General features: G+C 35.6%; 1 protein-coding gene across 2 annotated transcripts in view; it reads right to left on the bottom strand.

Moving 5' to 3' along the window:
* The window catches only part of LOC146999235 (alpha-tocopherol transfer protein-like), a 61,282-nt gene that overhangs the window by 6,524 nt on the left and 32,448 nt on the right, over positions 1 to 22,310 (bottom strand). Inside the window, exons 1-3 of one of the 2 annotated variants that reach the window (XM_085820293.1) lie at positions 18,877 to 19,094; positions 17,999 to 18,241; positions 16,549 to 16,745 (exon numbers count right to left, since the gene is read on the bottom strand). In XM_085820293.1, coding sequence (XP_085676419.1) covers positions 16,549 to 16,745; positions 17,999 to 18,218 — 417 coding nt within the window. In that variant the 5' untranslated portion in view covers positions 18,219 to 18,241; positions 18,877 to 19,094. Of the gene's footprint in view, positions 1 to 16,548; positions 16,746 to 17,998; positions 18,242 to 18,876; positions 19,095 to 22,310 lie in introns of those variants that run through there. The other variant, XM_085820285.1, reaches the window with a different exon arrangement.

The following is a 22,310-nucleotide window of genomic DNA, read 5'->3' as shown; positions in this document are numbered from 1 at the left end:
GGTGTAGCACGATAATACAGCCCAGTTTCATTAGCATTGTAGATGCCATCAGCTGAAAAAGTTTCAAGAAGCTCAGGCGATTTTTTATTTCCATTCTTCAGCGCCTGCACTCTCAGCACTTTCTTTCTCGCCATGTGCTTTCTTGAATTTTATGTGCTGTCTAGATTTCCATCGAGACAACCAACCGTCCGCAGCTTTAAAGTCATCGTGGCCCAGCTTTTTATCGAGTTCTTCTGCTTTGCATTTTAACATTCAGCAGCTTACTCGCACAGCTGATCCAGTAACAATGGTTAACCATTCATTAAGGGACTCATCGACGTCTGGATCCTTTACTTCATGCTTCCGTTTTTGGAAGTTCCTCCTCGTCCTTCAGATTGTGCCCATTCTTCTGGCAACTCATTCTCTTGTTTTATCAAGCGCGAAATTGCAGTCTTTGCCAATGCGGTAATTTTTACCAACGGACGCTGACTAGTGTGTCGTGGTTGTTGCTTGATCTTACCCAGAAAACCAATTTTTTCAGCTAACGTCACGTCCCGTCGTGGCATTTTGGCAGGGAAGACAAGACACACGCACAGTTCACTGACTAAAGTGGTCTGAGGAAACATTGGTGTTTCGGGGTTAAGATGTTGATGTCAAGAGGGACATAAAATGCTCGCTATTCAAAGCTTTGACACTAAAATCATCCCAAAAGGGTGGTGAAATGATAGCTTTCTCGTGTAAACTTTAATCATGGTTGACAGGCGGGAATTCCTATCAAGTGAAGCCGGACACTCTATCTTTCATTTCCTCGAAAATCGGAGACGCAGTGGTACCAATAACCTCGCTGGCGGCTACTAGTGGCTCTGTTTTAAGAAAGGTCAAAGAAAATGGTGCACGTGTTCCCCTCCCACTGGTTTTGTTCTTGTCATACACTTTAAGGAATTCCTGGCCTTTCATAAAGCATTCTTCTGAGGAGCGCAGTTACAGATCCTCCCATATGTCGCGGACTACCTGTACATCCTCTGCACGCGGCCGACTTGTGGCTTCTGTTTCTTATTCGCTCTCACGTCTTTTGGTTCGATTAAACAGAATTTTGGTCCCAATAAGTGAATAATATTAGGCTTATGTACAACATAGGATTTGTTTCGGTTCTTTAGGATTCGGTCCGAAAAAGCGCCTGGTCCTATTATCCAGTGGTCCAATTAACCGGATTCGACTGTATAGGTAGGCACCGCATCATATGCTGCGAAAGCAAAGATCAACGGTTCGGAATCCAGCCGTCCCAAGAGAGACATTTTCATGAAATTCAACTTTTTTTTAACCCTTCATCACTTTCTACTGATTCATCTATACTTTTCAAGAATTCTGAGACATCATTTATATTTTTCTTGAAATTCAAACTTCAGATAGGAATTTTTAAAGTTTTACTGCAATGCTTCTCTACAGCTCTCTCCGTACTCACGTAAGCTGTTCAGATTTGATCGTCTGCTCTTATGCTGAGGGCACGACACCTTTACGACCGTTATGCATTCGCTCTAATGCATTATTTTATTTTTTACTTTTCTTATTGCACCCTGTATGTCAAAGTATGTATTTCCTTTCTGAAGTGCTGTCATTTTCAAGTACTGATTATTTTTTCAAGATAGCTGACTACGAATGTATGCAACTTCTCTCCCAGGTACGAATTCCTCGCATTACAATCGTGCTCTTTATTCGTTGCCTTGCCGCATGTGACACCGGTGCTGGATTCATTAGGATTTACTACTCATCTTATAATCTCCCCTTTAGTCGACAGATGGCACCCCCTCCTCGATCAACTTCTAGGCCATTACCAGTTTCTACGTCTCCCTAGCAAGCTTTAAAGGGACTAAGTAATTGATCAAATGACTTTTAAACTTCCTTTTCTCTAACCTCATTGTTCTCCCATTGGGATTCAGTCAAGTTCCCTCATTACCCCATGCGGACTTATTTCAGAAGCTCTCTATAACTACATCAATATCAAAGTGTCTAATTTCTCAGTTGTTTAGTTCAAAGCTCAGTTCCGAGTTCTGAGAGTTCTCCGTGAGAGCTTCGCCTTTTAGAAGCGCTTCGCATTACGTTGTGTTTAGGATTTTTTGTTGTTTGAAGTTCAATTGCTTTTGGTGCTCTGTGGTACTAAGAAGAGCTGTAAAACTACGTTTGTGAAAAGTTGCAAATTGCAAAGTGTTTATTTTGGAAAAATAAATGTTATCGAGCTATCAACTGTTCTGTGTGCATTAAATCCATTATGAATCCGTAGGCGTGTACTTATATGCGGAATTCTACTGTAGAATTCAAAGTATAAATTTTAAGCAAAGTATTCATAATGAATTTAATACTTTTCATTTTTTGAACTTAAAAGTGATGAATTTACACTTCAATTCTACTCAACGAAATTACTTCCATTGAGTTTTATTAAAAAGTACTTGATCATAAACATTTTGAAGGAAATACAGATAATCAAATAAATTCTTTTGTTCTAAATATTGTATTATAATTAAGTGTAGAATACACCAAAGCATGTTATTTTTGTGTTATGTATTAATTAAATATTATGTAGTAGGACAGAAAGCCCAACTCAAAATTCCCAAAGAATTGTGCCAAACGAAATGTAACCTTGAGAAAATCAGGCGATTTTCATGTCATTTATTGTGTCTAATTAAGAACTGACGTTACAGCATATTATTACGTAAGAACTATAATGAATTATGTATGTCATAACAGAAAACATAACGATATTGCATTTATTAATATGTCAATAAAATAGTCGGAGTCGACCTGTTTTTAGCGACTCCAGCTCCGACTCCTTTTACCCCAAAATCTGCCCGACTCCGATTCCGACTTCATGACTCCGACTCCGAATCCACAGCTCTGGTCGATTAATAAGCTTCTCGACTATTATACAGAAAGAGAGCCGTTTGTTTGTTTATTAATTTTCCCATATTTGTACTCAAAGTTTCCTTTGGTTTCGTTTGGTTGATTTGATTATAACAAAGCACACGAGGCTATCAGGCTAAGGGAAGGGATACTTTCATGAAGCAGTTTCTAAAGGAACTAGCTCTTATACAGGTTACACATGAAGAAAAACACGATAACAAGCAGCCAGCCCGTTTGTCGGGATTCGAACCATGGATCGAATTACCAGCTTTCAGCAACTTTACCTCTCGGCCGCTGGTGGGCCAAATCTCCTTTTAGAAAGTCTAAATAGATATGATATTAAGTTCTCATTATTTTGGGGCAGCTGTACGAATCTGCATCCACCCATAATCGTTTCGAAGAAATTTCTGTACTCTGTTAGGTATAGACATTCATCTTGATAGTCCTTAATTACTTTTTGCCTTAAATGATACCTATTTCAAAGCGCACAAAATAGAATTTACACTGGATTCCAATCTTTTTGATAATTCGACTCAAAGGATTCCAAATTTCGTGATAATTCGACAAACGCCGACTTTCCAACTAAGTTTCCATAGGCAATATTTTAACAACTGCTGCGTTATTTCTATAATTCCAGTGTTTAGTTAAGCAGAATTTCTCTTATTAAAATTAATAATTTTAAAAATAATCGCGGTAGTTTACGTACAAATTAAAAATATGTTGTTGTTGTGACTTATCTTATTGGTCTGATAGTAACATCGGAACAAGCCCACCAAATTTATTGTGATAAGGAGTGCGAGACTGCGCCTCTCTTTCGCAAGAGAACCATACAGGTGGCAGTACGACTTTGGTCGACTCTGCCAGTACCTCCTACATACAAAGCCACGGCACGGCTCACACTACGTCACTAAAGTCGTCCTTATCTACAGACAGAATGGTTGCCACATGAAGCCACTTATCGCTGTTATTCCCTTAAGACGAGAGAAAATGAAACGTAGTCCCCCCTTGCAAAAGGCTTATATCATTTGGTTTTAAATAAATAAATATGTATATCCGATTTGCCCTTCATAGACTGCATTTCCTAATTTCAAATACGTATTTTAACTTTTCTTAAATAATTTTACACTTAAAATAATAGAACAGAAATTGATTTAACATACTTCAGATGGTGGTAATAAAATACATGTTTAAGATCTGGCTGTTGCTGGTTTGTTTTTTGAATATATATTTTACTAAATATCCTCTTCCTTAATAAAAAGGCAACAATAATGAATAATGACAAGTTAACAGTTGATTAAAACTAAAAATCCCTAATCCTAAATTTATTAATCATGTTTTATTTTTGCAATATCAGTTTTTAACAACATTTGCTATTTACACATATTTGTTTAGTAATTTTCCGGTTTTGATCTTGTTCACTTCACTGTAGGATTGAATTTTGTAACATATAATAAACCTGGAGTATGATTTGAATACTATTTTTGAGCAATATGAAAAATACTATTTTTGAGCAATATGTAAAATACTATTTTTGAGCATATATTGGTATTTATTCAGTGTTAAATTTCAATATAGGCGCAAAAAATTCCATACATTTAAGCTTTTTCATTTAGATTCCTATTTTTGAAAAATATGTAATAGCATCTTTCTCAATAACAAAAAAAGAAAATTGCAAAAATTCAACAAACTTTACACTTGTTTGGAATTCAAAATTCTCAAGTTTCATTCTTATCATTTAATGTCTGTAACATCCCTTGTGTTTAATATATACATATATAATTTTCTTGTAACTAGTAAATTTTTGTTCCTAAAAATCATTTAATTGTAACTTATCTAAGAATTTTTTAGCAAATGATAAATATGAAGTTGTATAATTGATATGCACTTACTGGAATTTTTTATCAGGATAATCAGCAGAAACTTTTAAAATTCAAACTTCGGAGGATATCACCCGTATGGACTGGCCAGCATTCTCACCGGACTTGAATCCAGTAGAGTACGTGTGGGATATGCTTGGCCGACGAGTTGCAGCCCGTCAACCTCCTCCAACATGTCTACCGGAACTTCGGAGAGCATTGCTTTTTGAGGGGTGTAATATCCCCCAAGATCAGACCGATAATTTGATACTCAGCATGCCTAGGCGTTGTACGGACTGTATTGCATCGTCCGGGAGACATACAATGTATTAACAATGATACCAACCATGTAATATTGTTTTTTTGTAAATAGGTTTTTTTTTTTTTTTTTTTTTTTTTTTTTTTTTTTTTTTTTTTTGTAATTTGCTCCACGGAGAAAAAATCGCTAATTTTTTTAATAATATCAAACATTAAGTCAAATTTGTTTTGCTTCTAACTCTTCCTTTGCCTGATTTTGCATTATCCTTAATTTATGGACATGAGTGTATTTCTTTCTGCTGCCCAAAAGAAAACAATGCTTCAACAACATTATCATTAAAAATCTGCAATGCAAGTTTTACACTTTGTTTTTCTAAGTTAGTTGGGTAGAGAGCTTTTATTGTCAGACCATAAGCATACTTTAATAATTTACCAGTTTCAAATTCATGTAATTTTTTAATACAAGAAAAAGATGCAGTTTCAAAATGTGAAGCATCATTAAAACTTGAAAAAAACATACTCTGATTATTATTTTTTTGATTTACCCAGTTATTTCTAATACATTTTAAAATATGCACTGTATCAATAATAAAAAACAATGGCCTAGATTTGTCAACAGGATTTCGATAAACGATACTAACTTTAGGTGGTTCTGAAAACAGAGGCATAGCCTTTTTATTAATTTAATTATTGTCGGTGACAACAGCAATAATTTTAAACCCAATATTTTCTAATCCCACTACAATTTTTTTTAATATAAATATGCAAGTTATCTGCCCTAAGTGTTTTCACTGGCAAAATATGTATAACATCCTTATAAACAGATAACAGGCTACGAATCATGAAACATGCACTAGATGCAGCATTTTTTAAATTATATGCCATTCCACACAAATTACCACATTTATAATCAAATGCTTGATTTAGGTGGATTTCATCAGTCATTAAAATAACAGGCAGATCTTTTTCTGATAATTCTTGAAATTTAAATTTTATGTAACTTAGGAATTTTTGGTTGAATTGTTCATTTATTGGATGTTTATTAAAATCTGAAAAAATTTTCTGCATGGTCTGTGGATGTGGCATAATAATATTTTCCGAATTTCGAATAAAAATATATGCGTGTGGTGAAATCGTGTGAAGTAAAGTAGAAAACATTAAAAAATGCGGGATACCTATATTGTTGTTTTTCAGAGTTAAAGTTTGATATTTACTCAAGGAGAAAATTTATTTCATTGCTTTTATGTGGAATTCCCTCTTTTAAGTTCGCCATCAATTCACTTACAATTTGTAAGTAATGTTGAATATTGTCTTCAGATGAAGCATTAGAAACAAATAAGTCTACGCTCTCTAAAATACTTAAAAGATCTTTAAGGTTATTAATTTTTGATGGGATTAGGTCTTGCTTCAATGATTTAATTGGTACATTTCTAATGGCTACAGATATATTCAAATTACAATCAATAATTAGCGATTTTAGAATTCTTGGATTATTGTCATTAGAAATATTAAGAATCATGGTATGAATGGGCCTGTGTATGTATAACTATCCAGTTATTTGGTAACATCAGAGTATCAAGACAAATTTTTAGTTCAGCTAAGTTATAAAACATATGTTTTCTTTCATACGCTTCCTTTTCAGCTAATCTACAGGCTACTGCTGTTGCAAGTGCATCTCTTTCTCTTTAAAGTCTTTTAAGCTCTGGTTATTCCCTTGATGAAACACTGGAGCTAAGATGACTCGGACCATCAAGAAACAGACTTGGAATTGCTCCATTTTTTAAACGAGGATATGAAAGTGGTACAATTACCTTCTTTCCAGTTTTTTCATCAAAGAATTCAGTTTGTCTCAGAACATCATGTTGTTTGAAGTGAAGTTCACACACCTTTCAATACAACAAAGAATAAATAAATAAACACGCATTAAAGTTAAAAAAGATTATAAAATGGTAAACATTTTGCCATCCTTTTAAACACATGCATAGACCTTATAAGTCTAATCTAATCTAAGCGTATAATGTGTATGCTAAAGATTACCAACTAGGAGGGGAAAAAAAAAAAAAGTCACTCAGAAGGGTTTTATTTTATTTAATCATGGAAAAGCACTCAAGGGCTAGCTGCCTAAGAGAAGGGATGCCTTCGTGGAGAACACTTTAAAGGAATTTGGCTTGTATACATTTGGGGAAAACCCCGAACTGAATGACCAGTGTTCAGCGACTTTGCCGCTCAGCTGCTGGTGGACCCAAGCAAGAGTTTATCAGGGTTTTTTACACTCTCGCTGACCTCGCAGTCTACCAGTCTGCATTCACTTCTGCTAAAGTTTTTTTTTCTTTTTTCTTAGCATTATTATTAAGCATAGTTTTTTTTTTTTTTTTTTTTGCATTTGCATTTGCACGACATACAGTTCAACAACACAACCACAAATTTTTTAAAAGCTTAACAGCAGGATATGTTTAGGATTCCCGATGTAGTGTTAAATGTTAGCATACATTTTTCTATTTTTTTCACTCTTTTCTTATTCATTATATCAATGTTAAATTTTCTTTTCCTGTTTTTCTTATAAACTTTATTAAATATCACGTTCTTTGCATTTAGGCCATATAAAATTCAATTCAATAGCAAAATCAGAAAAAAAGTCTTACGTTCCCAAATGGCAATAATCTCATGTGTTGGAGATGAAAATATTTTATTTCAAACAGTGTTGCTACATGTAGATTCTTCGTTATTTAATTTCTTTAAAAATAATACAAAGCGATAATATTTGGTGGCAATAATTGGAAATGGGATACAGCCATTTAATCCACTTTAAACGGCAAAATCCCAAAACAAAATTTAAAACCCTTTTGAGCTAAAAAGAGCCATGGATGCTTTAGCAAAGTTTTGAAAGTGTAAACAATTAGCACATGTTAGTTGTTTGTCATATGCCAAATGCGCAGATCAAGTAACATATAATTGCTACATCCTAAATATTTTTCTCTTCAGTTATTTGAAGGCAACACTTGGTTATTGAAGTACAATCAAAATGTTAATAATACAGTTATGTAAAGAATATGATTAATCATCAATTTGATGGATAAAGCAATCCGCATTCACTCCTGGCATTCGGATATAAATTTACTGGCTCTTTGCTGAACATTTTGAGAACTGACATGCTCACAACCAGAAGTACAAATTCACTTGTATACATATGTATGTTTATACTTAAGAACATAAAACATAAATCACTAAACAACATTGCTTCTTTTTTTTTATTATTAAGAGAAGTATAAGTGCTAAAGTAATGAAATAAAAAAGAGAAAAACAAGAATTTGTATATTTAAGAGTTCACTTGCAGAAATCAAATGTTTTAGGCTATTATGTGAGTTTTGAGTGAAAATTTCACAATCATGTGTCATGTGTTTGACAATATATTGCTGTGGATTGCTCATTTTTAGATTGCTTATATTCCACTTGATTTTCTTTACTTTTTCAAAATTTTTTTAATCTACATAATTTATTAATACAATAAAACATTTTTACATTCGGCTGCAACAACTACAAATAAATCAAACACCAGTAAGTGCTTTTAGATAAAAACTTAATGCCAGGAACAAGTTAGGCGTTATTGGTATAAGAAACTCATATATATTTGTGTATATATGGTCACTTTACTTAACCTGTTCCGCCAAACTGAGTTAATGGCACTACAGGGTTAGGAAGTTATCCTATTCATTGCTAGCAATCTGACGGTTAGGCCGCCTTTCTACATTTTACTTTAATCTGTAGTTTCTTGGATATAATTATTTTCATTCACTTGCTTCATTATCTCTAAGATGCCCTTGTTGCAGTAATAGTCCGTGAACAGTCTATTCACAGGATATGTGATGTAGTCGGAAGGAAAGAACTGCTGTCGAAGGTGCTCTGTCAGAGGGCAGGAGAGCAGGTAATGAAGTGCGTCGCGTCTTCCCCGCGAAAACCGCAAGAACAGTTGACGTCCCGTCTGAGGAAACGTCTGTAATACGCTGGGAATTTCGCGTGGTTGGTACAGGCTTGGAAGAAGAGTCGGTTGCATTTCAACCTCTTGAGAGAAGGTATTGGGAAGATATTGTAAGTAAATCTTCCTGTCTCTTCTTCCTGCCATCGTGATGACCATGTCTCTTGAAATGCTGTCTTGAGGAGCGTTTTTGCAACTTCTGCGGAAAGCGGAACTTCCTTGTCAATTTCTGGTTTGAGAGCTGCAGTCTTAGCTAGTTCATCCGCTCGTTCGTTGCCTTTCTGCCCGGTATGTCCTTTTATCCAGTTGATCTTTAAAGGTATGGAAGAGCCTAACGTCAAGAAGATCTCTCTAAGTGCTGCCGTGTGCGGATGTTTTGGAGGAAAGGAATTCAGCGCATTCAGAACGCTCATGCTATCTGTGAAGAATGAAGTGTGAGCTGCTGGTTGTATACCTAACCATAGTGCTGCTTCTTTGAGTGCTAGGGACTCGGCTTGGAAGACTGAAGCATGATAGCTGAGACGGAATTGTGCTTGATAAATTTCTTCATTGTGCGAAAAGACCGTGAACGCTGCCCCTACTCGTCCTGAAATTTTTGAACCGTCAGAAAAAAATCTCTCTTTGCTGTCCTGAGGGTGGCGATTTGCACCAGGAAAGGATGGGTAGATCTCCTGGGTGTAAGTTAGGGGAATCTTGGAAGCTTTCTATGCTGGCATATGATAGATGTAAATCTTTTTTAGTGTGAAGGTCCTCTTTGTAATGTAGAAGTCGATAGATTGATCTTTCTAATTCTGCTTTTAGGTCGAGTGGGAGCGTGCCAGCTAAGACTTGAAGTGCTGCGGTTGATGTGGTGCTATACGCACTGGTGATTTTTAACAGGATTACTCGCTGTATTTGATGTAGTTTTTGACATATTCTTGCTGTGCCATTCATCCAGACTGGGCAGCCGTAGAGGATCATGCGTTCAATTGCATTAAGGTATAGATGTTTTAACAGGCGCCCCTTTTGGCTCCACTTGTCTGTGATTATCCTGTTTAGTTTATTGATGATTCGATGCGTCTTATCTCGGACTTCCGTAAGATGTGATACCCACGTGAGCTTCTTATCAAGCGTGAATCCGAGGTATTTAATGGTATTCTGGCGTCGCAGTGGATGCCCTTCCCACTTTATGCGTGGTGGATTCGCGTCTATTTTTGAACTTTTTGGAAAGACTATCATCTGTGTCTTTTCAATACTGAAACACAGTTTGTTGTCTTGACTCCATTTTGCAAGCAATTTGAGTGCTGCGTCTGCTTTACGCTCTATTGTTGTCCTATTGCCTCCGTCTATTATGAGTATAATATCGTCGGCGTAAGCTTGTATCTTGGCATTGTCTCCAAAGTTGATGTTCAGAGCTGAGTCTGCAATTATGTTCCACAAGATGGGTCCGATATTAGACCCCTGTGGGGCTCCTTTGTGGTAATTCATCGTGATATTTAAGCCGTCTCTTTTGTAGGTCACTTGACGTTCTGTGAGGTAGCTTGCGATCAGTTGGTAAAGATTCTTTGGACATCGCAGGTCTTTTAGTTTTGTTTTGAGCGCTGGCCACCATAGTTTATTGAATGCGGAAGCTACGTCAAGCGATATTATACACGTATGGAGGTTATTTTGTCTGTTATTTAAGATGATGTCTTGAACACGGTTGAGGGCGTCGGTGGTGCTCCGCCCTTTAGTAAACCCGAATTGGGCGGGGTTTAGTAGTTTGTTTTTGACCAGGTAATATGTTAATCTCTGCGTAAGCATCTTGTCAAGGACCTTGCCCCACGCTGAGAGTAAGCAGATAGGTCTGTAAGAACTGGGCATGGACTTTGGTTTTCCCTCTTTCTGGAACAATACTAGCTCTGCGTTTTTCCATTCCTTTGGAAAATAACCTAATTCAAGGCACTTGTTAAAGAGTGCTAGAATTTGTTTGTCGTCCGCGAGCCTAAGCTCTTCAATGGTTTCAATCGTGAGGCCATCCATCCCAGGAGCTTTACCTCGGCGTGTTGAGTTTATCGTACGTTGCATTTCTTCGAGTGTGAACGGCTGATCGTCTTCCGAGTTTGGAATCTCGGTTGATTGGGAACGAATATCTGCATGGTATGTAGAGTCCTCGTTGGGGTCGTCTTCTGGAAAATGGAACCTCATGATTTCTCTAATTGTATCCTCAATTGTGCTCGTCATTGTGCCATCTTCTTTTTGAACTGAACCTATCTGTAATGGATCCATGCTCTTCCCTTTAGCTAGATCGAAGTATGTTCCGAACGGAGAGCTAACAGTGATTTTGTTCCATATCATGTCCCATGCTTTTTTCTCTTCTTTATACATCTTTTGCCGGTACTGCGCACGTACCCTCTGGTAAAGCAGCCTGTTATGGGTCCTTTCCTCTCCAGTTGTTTTTTGGAATCTTTTCCTTGTTGCTCTGAACTTTTTCCTGAGAATAGTGAGATCTTTTGTCCACCATGGACAGGTGCGCGATCTTGGTTTCGAGTTATGTGAGAGAACTGTTCTTTGATAGATCTCGTGAAGACTAGTGGTAACTTCTCTTACATATTTATCGATTTCTTCGATAGTTGTCAGATTTCTAGGGTCTGCTAAAGATTTTGAGACATACCTTTTGAAACTTAGCCAGTCGGTATGTCGTACATTGATTTTCGATCTTCTCCATGTTGGGTAATGAATGCTGGAGACGTCAAAATAGATATTATTATGATCGCTATTGTTTGCTTCGTCCGTTACCTTCCAATTATCGATCCGGATTCTGTCTCTACTTATGATAAGTGTGAGGTCAATCCAGCTGTTACCACTTACTCCTGCGAAGGTTGGCGAATCCCCTATTTCATTGACTATCGATAGTCCAGTGCTGGCAATGAATTCGCATACTTTGAGGCCTCGTGTGTCCGTATTATGTGAGCCCCATAGGGGACTTTTGGTATTGAAATCTCCGGTAATTATTGTAGTCATGTTGTTATTGTCCTGCATAAACCTTTCTAGGGTTGTCAGGATTGGTGCAATATCTCGCGATGGAGGACAGTATACCGTGATTAGTATAAATCTTGAGTCACTGCCTATTGCAAGCGCTATAATCTCCGGAGAGCTGAAAAGTTCCAGAACTGGGAGATTTGAGTCCGCTATAATCACTGCAGTTATTGCGTCTGTTCGAGAGTAGAACTTCCTATATTTTGTGGGGAATCCGTACAGTTTGTTCTGTACTGTGTACGGTTCCTGGATACATGCTACTTTGAGTTTGCCGTTTTGTTCAAAATTTATCTTTAAGTTTTCTGTTGCACTCCTGGAGTGCTTAAGATTAATCTGGATTATTTGGATACTATCCATAATTTGTTCGTTGTTTTAATCTTTCGAGCTCTTTTAGGTAGCATGGGCATTTCTTATCTCGGCTATCATGTTGGGCATCGAGGCCTGTATTATATCGTTTATTCACCTTTGTGCAGTTGACACAGCTGACTGTTTTTTGGTCACAATTGGTCTTCTCGTGGTGTGTGGAGCCGCATCCGGCACAGACTTTATCTTCCTTGCAATATTTCGCTGGGTGGTTATACCCAAGGCATTTGACACATTGCGAAACCTTATAAACTCCCTTACGTTATATCTTGACCATTGTATGTTCAACTTCTTCGTTTTCATAAGGATCTTGAAAGCTACTGGGTCTATAGATAGAACCCAGTGCTGTCCAAAGCGGGCCTTCATGGCGAACAGAATCTCTATTTCACTTTCTGCTAGGTCGGTGTTCTGTATTTTAATGAAGTTTACTATCTCGTCTTTATTAATGTTCTCGTTGACATTGTAGACTATTATTCTGGGGTTTCTTTTTTGTGGATGTTTCGTCTCCACTACGTCCTTCAGCTTCCGATTTTCATTTATGGCCTCTTCAAGTATTGCCAGTTCTTCCTTTTTTGTAACTTCTACTAGGAGCCCTCCTTTGTTGACTCTCTTTATATTCTTGACGCCTACTTTGAGTTTTCCTGGATCTATGTACTTCACCAGCTTCTCCTTTACCTTGTCGGATGTACTACCCTCAGTCTTAGGACAGACTAGTAATACATGTTCTGTCTCTTGCCGTGATCTTGATTGTGATCGTCTAGATCTAGAACTACTTCTGGATGGCCGTCGAGATCTTGCAACTTCTGCAAAAGACAGCTTTTGAGTGGCGACTATTCCTTGGATGCATGTCTCTATATTCTTAGTTTGTTCAATTTGTCCTTCCAAATTGACAATTTTGTAACTCTGCCTCGAGACTATTCTTAACATATGGTCAAAGAAACCTCGTATCTTTTTGTTTGCTTTTGTGGAAATGTCGTCTCTATTTAAATATCCAATTAGATTAGTATAGCACTCTGAAGCCTCTTGATACTCTGTACTGGCATCTACCAAAGTTATATCAACATCTAGCTGTCGTGTACTGCTCTGTTTCTGTGTCTTATCTATTATTGGAGCACTGGCCGACTGCGTCTCATTGTCGGGGCGTTGCCCCTTAGGCTCTTTATTTTTTGGACGAACCATCTCACTTTGTGTTTTAAATGGTTCCAAAATAATTTTTTAAGCAGAAATTTAAATTATCTGACGGAAATTAAAATTGACCAACGGGCAGAAAGACTTAACTTTGCACCAAAGTTTTCGACCTCCCCTACTCGATGGGCAGAAAGACTTTTGTGGACGGTGCACCAAATTCGTGGTGTCAACATATATCCGCCACACTAAGCCTAACGCTTACTCAGAATTACAAATGCATATAACATTTTTCATACATGTACCAAAATCACAATTTTCAAAAAATAGGTAGAGAAACAGATATAAAATCCTATTTTATACTCAAAAGTTATTAGCACAGTATATAAAAACCTTGAGAGACAATGCTTACTCAGGATATGCAAATGAGGGCGGCGGACAGCAACAATTTTAAAAGTCTTCCTATCCTCGGAGATTTCCCTTCTTCGCAGAGAAACACCACAAATATCGCAACCGGAACTAGTAATCCATGGAAGAATCACAGTTTCACAAACACAAATGGTATAATTACCAAGATTTTTGCACTTTTAACGGAGCACACAAAACCACAACCAATATGGCCGCTGACATGCGCAGCATCCATATATTTGTGTATGGAACACTTTAATAAGCTAATCAGGATTTATGCTACCATGCACAGTGAAAACTAGTAAGCTTACAATATGTGAAAATTTTACTTAGCAGGTTATTTTAACACCCAGTAACCTAGTCCAGAAATTAAAATAACTAAGGTGAAACACTATTCAATTTATATGTTTGTTTTCTTTTACTTATAATTCTTAATTTTTTTAACGGTTTTTTTCAATTAGTAAAATTTAGAACATTGCATCGTTAGCATTAATTTCCTGTTTACATGATCTATGAGCAACATGCATTCTCAAATGCTCCTAGAATATAATAGGGTATTGCATACATTCAACTGTAAAAAGAAAAAATAATAAGGTATAATGGGAATTAATCTAAATCAGAGCAATTAATAATATACCAAACAGTTAGATATTTAAATCTAAAACAACGTTAAATTAACGTCTTAATATTGATACATTTAATATTGATACATTTTAATATTGATACACGTTTAATATTGATACATTTTGTATGCTTATCTAATTAATCAAAATTTAAATGAACATTATAAGATAGGTGGTTTTTATATTGAATACTTGTTGAGAAAAGGATTTATTTTATAATCACTTTAAAATTCAACATAAGCTCTGTATTACATAAAGGAAAATTCCTGCAAGATTAATGAATCACTGACCAATGTACATGTTAAAAAATCTCGATGGTCCTGGGGAAATAAAAATTAATTAAAGAGTTCATTAATAATTCTCATTCATAATGTGTACAAAAGGAATTTCAGCCTATTAAATAAATACATAACCATTCTTGTATAGAAAGCAATGAAACGATAATATAAAAGTTCGTTTTATTTGCTTTGGTTGAATGCGATAGAATTTTAGTATGTTATTTCCCTTGCAGTTGGAATTTTTGTTTAACATTTTCAAGTCACTTATATTTCAATAGCATTAATCTTTCAGGAATTTTCTAATTTAAAAATGGAATGCATGTTTACCTTTGAATGTTTGGTAGGCTGGAATCCATCTTGTCGTTTGCAATTCCAAATCCATTTCTTTTTGAGCTCTTCTTCCGCAGGAAAACTAAATACGGCCACTTTCGGGACATTCTTGTAGTTTCCTTTGCATGTTGCAACACAGCATTTGTGTGGCATAGTAAAAAAAATAAAATAATTCGCAAATGTAAAATATTCAACTACAGCGTACTACACTTTCAAACAAAAGTCGATTCACTACACTACCAGAGCACGAGGCAGGTGTTGACAAAGTGAAGAGACGACTGTCGTGACGTCAGAGCGTTCAAGCAACCCTAGAGCCTTGGCTTTGTACGTAAGAGGTACTGGCTCTGCCCCCAATTTTGATGGAGAGCATCCCGGGGAAATGAATCCGAAGTCTCCTTCCCCTCTTCCCCTACTACAGGCCTCTCGAGTGGAATTTCGGCTTGCCGCATATTTAGAGTGCCTTCTTGCCGCACAGACACTATACATTTACAAAAAAATCCACGACGTCTCCGGGATTCGAACCTGGACCCTTCGGTACGGCAGTCAGCATCGCTAAGCACTATCCCGGTTGTACGGCAATTAAAAATATTCAGTGTGAAAAGGAGATATCTCGTATATGAACATAATAGCATGCAAAATAAAAGAGAAGCGAAAAACCAAAGAAAAAGAAAGGACAAATGCAACAGTTCAAAATAAAATAAAAAGAATATAGGCAAAATAGAAACAAACATTTGAATAAACAATACTATATCTCACGTTATCAGCGTTACTGTAAATGATACTTGCGATATTTAATACAGGGATCTCATTTAATCCATTGTTTTATAATTTCGCTAATCTATTTTGTTTCCCTTGTTTTTTGGCAAATTGTTTAATTTGTATTACAAATTTCTAATTTTACTAACGTCTATTATGTTGTCCCCCCCCTTGGGTTTTTCCTTCAGCTTAAGTCGTAAAGATTTTGACGATTATTATTAGGCTCCGAATTTTTCGCCAGATCGTCAGCTTTGGGCGATATCAGAACAGTACACTTAAATCATTAATACATTTTTATAATTCTAGGTGAGTTAGAATATATAAAAACGTCATTGACGTACTTGTCAATTTATTGTTATACAAACCATACCGTGAACTTTCCATTTTTTAATTAAAAAGGAAAAACAGCTTCGTAAAATAAAATACAAATTTCAATATGCTTTGGTAGCAAATATCACTTATGCATCTATATATTTAATCTCCTATAATAATTTATAATAATGCTTCTTTTCATGATTTCAAAATACATCAGTTATTTTCAATTTAAAAGTAAAAATCTAGAAATATATAATTAACTGAAAATGTTTCGAAAGAAGTTAACTCTCAGGCGAGTTCCGTAACTGTTGTTCGGATGCATTATTTATATAATAAGTAGTTATATAATTAGCTTTTAGTAATTAAAGTATAAAGTATATTTTTGTACTCACTTTTAGGCAGTTAAATATGAAAATTATAAATTTTGGCGACACAAGCGAGTAAAACTGCTGAGCACTAAATCCTTTAAGGTCGATAATGGTCACACAACCGCACACAGAGGATGCTTCCATTCTGTAAGCGAGTGTACCAACTATCAGAATTGCAGAAAATATATTTTCTATAGTAACTCCTTTGTCTAGGCATTGACCTGTAAAGGGGAATATTATTTATCTTGGTAAACTTACAATTTAAAGTAACAGACTGTTTTAATTTCTTTAGCAAATAAATAAAAATTTTAAAAAAATTAAAAAATAGCAAATTAGCAGTAGACAAATCATTAAAAAATCACTTAAATCATTAAAATTTAGCAGATTAGCAATTTATTAATACAAGGATATTTAAATAAGAAATAGTAAGCTGAAAATTATAAAGTAGAGAATTAATTGGCAAATATGACTGATGTGTTATGTTTTTAAACATAATGATATTTCTTTTAGCTATTTTGTTTTGTAATGCCGCATAGTGTTTGACCCCGTCACAGGATGATGATTTTTATTAAGCTTTGCTTAATGCATTACTTGAACGGATCATCTTCTTATAACATTTTTAAAAAATTTAACTCTGGATACTCAGAAATAATAAAAGGTGGGCAATAGTCCAGACACTATAATGTCTGCTTTCGCCTTTTTTATTTTAAAATCAATTAAAGTTTTAATCCACGAGCTAAGTTTTAAATGCTTCATAACAGTCTTTCTTCATTTCAGCTCTCTTTCTATTATCATATGCTTCGATTTCCAAAATAACAATATTATGGCGGAAGAATTCCAGAATTATGCTGAGATCGAAGAAGTTATGCATACATTTGCTGCAATCAAAAACAGTTTTTCTGATGAAATCAAGAAATTAACCAAATTGTCTAAAGATGTATTGCCATAAAAATGGTTATTATCCGTAAAAAGAGCGTGTAATTCATACTGACTTAATTATCGCGAAAATTTCAAATTTTCATTTTAGTACTTTTGTAAATGCTATTTAAACATCATATATGAGGTAAATAATTTTGTGTAGTCAGTGCAAAAATCAACACAAATAAGCAAAATTTTGAAAATTACCATTGGTTGTAGGAAGAAAAACGAAGTGGGGTTGCGGAACAAGTGTCTCATCTCAGCGAAAGGAACGAAGAATCTAAGTCTTTGAAGTCCCATGCATAGTAATTTCGTTAATGAGATATTCTTCGATTTCTGACAGAGTATTCTAAGAAACAAAGGTAAATAACAACGTACTGTTGGGATTTGTCCAACCTTCGTTGGACAACTTCGGAGTAGTCTAATGAAACCGCAGTCGACGATAAATTTTCAAATGTTTTTATTTATACTAATTTTTTCATTAAACATTTTCATTTATTCGCTACATGGCATTTAAGTAACATAAAGAATAAATGAATGAAGCAGAATTTCATACCTGGACGTATTATAGACACAAGTCTACCACCTGCGTCTCTAAGAGGCATCATCGAGTAGCAGTTCGCATCCATAACGTTTTTAAATTCTGAAGGTAAAAAATCCGTATAAACTCGTGAATACCTCTCTTTGAAGATGTAATAGTTCCGCAATGCCTTGAAAGCTCTTTGGACGTCGTGCTTCTTGTTTCGTAGAAACATTAGTAGGAATTTGTCATCCATGCAAGGATAGAAATCAGGTTCCTCTGCAGAAAGAAAAAATTGGTATCTTTAAAATAAATTGCTATGAGTAGTAAGCGCGGGTAACCGGGCGGCGGAAGTGACGTCACAGGAAAGGGGCGTGGCCTGCGCCATTTTGAATTTCTCCGGAAGTGACGACACCAGCGCCATCTTGTATCACGTGTTGGAATGACATCATTAAACTTTCGTTTTGATTCTGTGGACACGATCTTTTCAAAGTTGTTTATTTTTTGTGGCAACGACACTATTTTTTATGTTTGTGGCAATGGTCGCTTAAACCACGTGACGTCAACTATTTTCCTTATTTACCAATTTTTTCCTTTATTATTTTAGTTAGTTAATCCTTTTTATTCATTATTTTTTAATTATGTTTCATTATTTAATTATGAATCATCCTTTTTAATTATTTAATCCGTCATTATTTTTAATTAGTTTTAATTGACTCCATAATATTTTCATCCATTTCTAATGAATTTTAAAAATAACTCCACGGCTGAGACTCGAACTCGCTATCTCTGGGATGGGAGTCTAGCGCTTTACCGCTCGGCTAAGCCCTTCATGTTATCAAACCTGTTATTTTTCCGTTTGGAGCGAAAATCACCATGACGTCACTAGGCTGGGGGAAACAAGCAAACGTCACCTCTTTCACGTTGCAGCCTGTCGAAACCGCTTCACGCTTTCTACATCCGCCGTGGCGAACGTATACAATCTTAACAACCAATCAGCATTCCGCTAACAATATCTATCTTATTTCAGCCAATCAGCGTATTGCTTTCTTATACATCGTCTATATTCGCTCGCTTTGATGATTGCAATCATTTCTACTCTGATTCTTGCTGAGTGAACGTAATTTTGACTCTGCCATTTTTCCTGCGCCATTTCGTTTTCTTGTACACGATGTCTGCCAAGCGAGTTTATTCTGCATCTAATGTAAGTATTTTTCGCCTGTGTCTGATTTTTTAAATTACTATATTTTGAAAACGAATTTTTTTAGTGTGTTATTTATTCTAATTTTTTAATTGTTAGGTGTTATTTGAGGATTCCGATTGTCCTTTCCACGATTCGGATGACGATGTAAGTTTAAATTATTTTACACGTATTTCCTGAATGTATTTTTCTACGTAATATTTTATTTTTAACGTATTCACTTTTCTTTTGCTAGTTAATAGATGAAGTGGATCAAATCTTTATGGAAAATGCTATGGATCTACCCTTGTATTATCAAGTGGGTTCCGGATTTGAGGTAAATTTTAGTTTCGTTATGATTCGATTAGAATATTTTTTCTAGTACTAGAAATGAATGTATTTATTTTTATTTTATTTATTTTTAGACTTCTTCCTCGTCAACTCGTGGGCCTGTATACATGGCTGGTTCCAATGAACGTTCGGTGTGTATTTTTCTTTTATCATAATGTCTTTTTGAAAATGTTTGATTATTACCGAGAACTTAATTTTTATTTTTACTTTTCAGCTCGATGAGGCGATAGTGCTTACTGAAAAGTCTCGTCGACGCAACCATAAATATCAAGCCGAGGAAATTACTTTCAGAGCCAGTGTGGACATTGAACGGTTGCCTCTGAATGTGCAAGGAGTCCCGATGGTTCGAATTCCTGACACCGTCCGGGAGTTGTTCGAGCAGCTGATTCGCCGGACAACAGCTGATCTAAGCCCATCAGACATCATCCGGTTCTGCATTCAAGCTGAAGGGTTGGATAAGCCTATCAGCACTTCCTTAATGGCAGTTTCGACTCTCACAGTGGAAAAGATTTTGGCTGCTGTCATGAAAGTGCTACAATCCAAAGATAAAATCGAGCTAGACACAGGATTTGCAGTTGATGTGATCACCATCAGACGACCTGTGGGCGCCGGTGGTAATAGGAAAGTGATCAATATCTCCCTGGACAGACTGAGAAAACAGTCAATTTTGTCCATACCCTACGATGAGGAAGGATTGTGTTGCGCTAAAGCAATTGTGTATGCTTTGGCACATCTGAATGAGGACAAAGCTGCTATTAAGGCCATGAAAGATCGTCGTCGACCAGCCCTCGTGAAGCGAGCAAGAGAGCTCCATATGGCTGCGAATGTTCCTTTAGGCCCCTGCACGTTTGCGGAGATAGCCATATTTGAAGATCACCTGCACGTCCAAATTGCCGTCTTTTCTTCGGAAAACTTGAACAGAGTAAGTCATTATTTTTATCTCAAGATATTTCTGTTTTTTAAATGTTCATACCTACAAATATTTTTTCTATATGTTTTCATATCGTAACTTGATTTTAGTTCTTTTATAATTTGTGGCTATATGATAAAAATTTATTTGGGTACATGAATACTTTTTAAAATTACTTTTAAAAAATATTAATGTTCAAAACTGAATGTATTCTTTTTCTAAATTGTTCGATTCTGGAATTTATTTTTAGAGAAAAGTTTTTTATTTAGAAATTTAAAATATAACGTGAATCTTTATTTTTAAAATTACTTTAAATTGTTAGATTAACTTTATATTTTATGCATGTAAGCAATTCGTTTCCACGTTAAAAAAAGATAACTTGAAATACTGTATACGTAGTAAATTTTCTAGATTGTGTTACATTTTTTAGATTATTTTTATGTATGAAATTTATTTAGATGCTAAAAACATAACTTGAAAAGTTTTTAGATTAATTTTACATTTAACATAAAATTTATATTTTATGCATGCTATTTCTTTAGACGTTAAAAATATGCCTTATAAAAATGGCTAGTGAATTTTTAGACTACTTTAACTTTTAAGATTATATTTTATGCATATATTCACGCATAGAATCCATCAATGCATGCAGTTCGCTTCGATGTTAAAAAATATACCTTGTAAAAATTAATTAGGTTTTAGTTTACTTAAAATTGTTAGATTAATTTCTTATTTTATGTATGCAATTCGTTAAAACTTTCACTTTTAAAAATTTTTATTTTTAGAATACTTTAACTTTTTAGATTTTATTTACATGTATGCACAAAGGCAATTTGTTCCTATGTTAAAAATATAGCAAAAAGTGAACATTTAGGCATATATTTCTGATCATTTAAATGTTAAAACTTTAACTTGTAAAACTGAATGCATGGCGAATTTTTTAGATTGCGTTAAATTTTATGCATGCACACAATTCATTAAGATGTTAAAACTTTAAACTATAAAAAATGAATTCACGATGAAAAATTTTTTTTTGTTTTACTTTAACATATATGCATGTACGAGTAATTACTTTCGATGTTAAATGCATTAGGAATTTTTAGATCGCTTTACGTATGTAATTAAATTTAAAAACTGATTTCTAAAGGGTTTTATTTTGGAATTTAAGAGAAAACTTTTTTGTCTATGTTTTAGGTGGTCTATAAAGGGAAAGAGAGAGCACAACGGATCAATTTGTGGCTTCACGATGTGCATTATGACGTCATCAAATCCCTGAAAGGATTTTTCGGTAGCGACCATTACTGCACGTCCTGTGAAAAGGCCTATGAACATCCGGAAAACCACCGATGTGCCAACGCCTGCCCCATATGTTTGAGGACCGACTGTATTCCAGGCGTGCCCCAACGATGTCAGGATTGCGACCGTCTCTGCCGCTCCGATGCCTGCTTTGAAGCACACAAAGCCCTGACTGGAAAACAAGAGTTTTCACTCTGCGACAGGGTAAGTGTTTTTTGAAAATGTATCTTAATGAACAAAGTTAATTATCATGTAATTTTTTCGAAATGGTTATGTTTAAAATGGTTATGTTGGAGTTAAAAAAATTATTGTCGTTACAGGTATACCAGTGCAGAGAATGCTGCCAAGTGATTCGGAGACGCGATTGCCCTAAGGACCTGCATAGGTGTGGCACCACGAAATGCCCTTCTTGCAACCAGTTTGTCGTGGCTGCTGAGCACCGTTGCTATTTGCGACGTGTTGCCCCGAAGAAGTCCGAGGATAAGCTCATCTTTTTTGACTTTGAAACGGACCAGTCTTCGGGGGAGCATCTTGTAAATTTCGCGGTGGCTCAGTATGCCGAAAGCACAGAGAGAATGTTTTCGGGCTATGCGGCTTGCCAAAACTTCTGC

Source organism: Stegodyphus dumicola, chromosome 1, assembly GCF_044657685.1.
Source record: "Stegodyphus dumicola isolate Sdum_Otavi_A_Nest chromosome 1, ASM4465768v1".
Classification (NCBI taxonomy): Eukaryota; Metazoa; Arthropoda; class Arachnida; order Araneae; family Eresidae; genus Stegodyphus; species Stegodyphus dumicola.
Note: the sequence above shows the minus strand (reverse complement) of the source record. Positions and strands in the feature narration are given on the sequence as shown.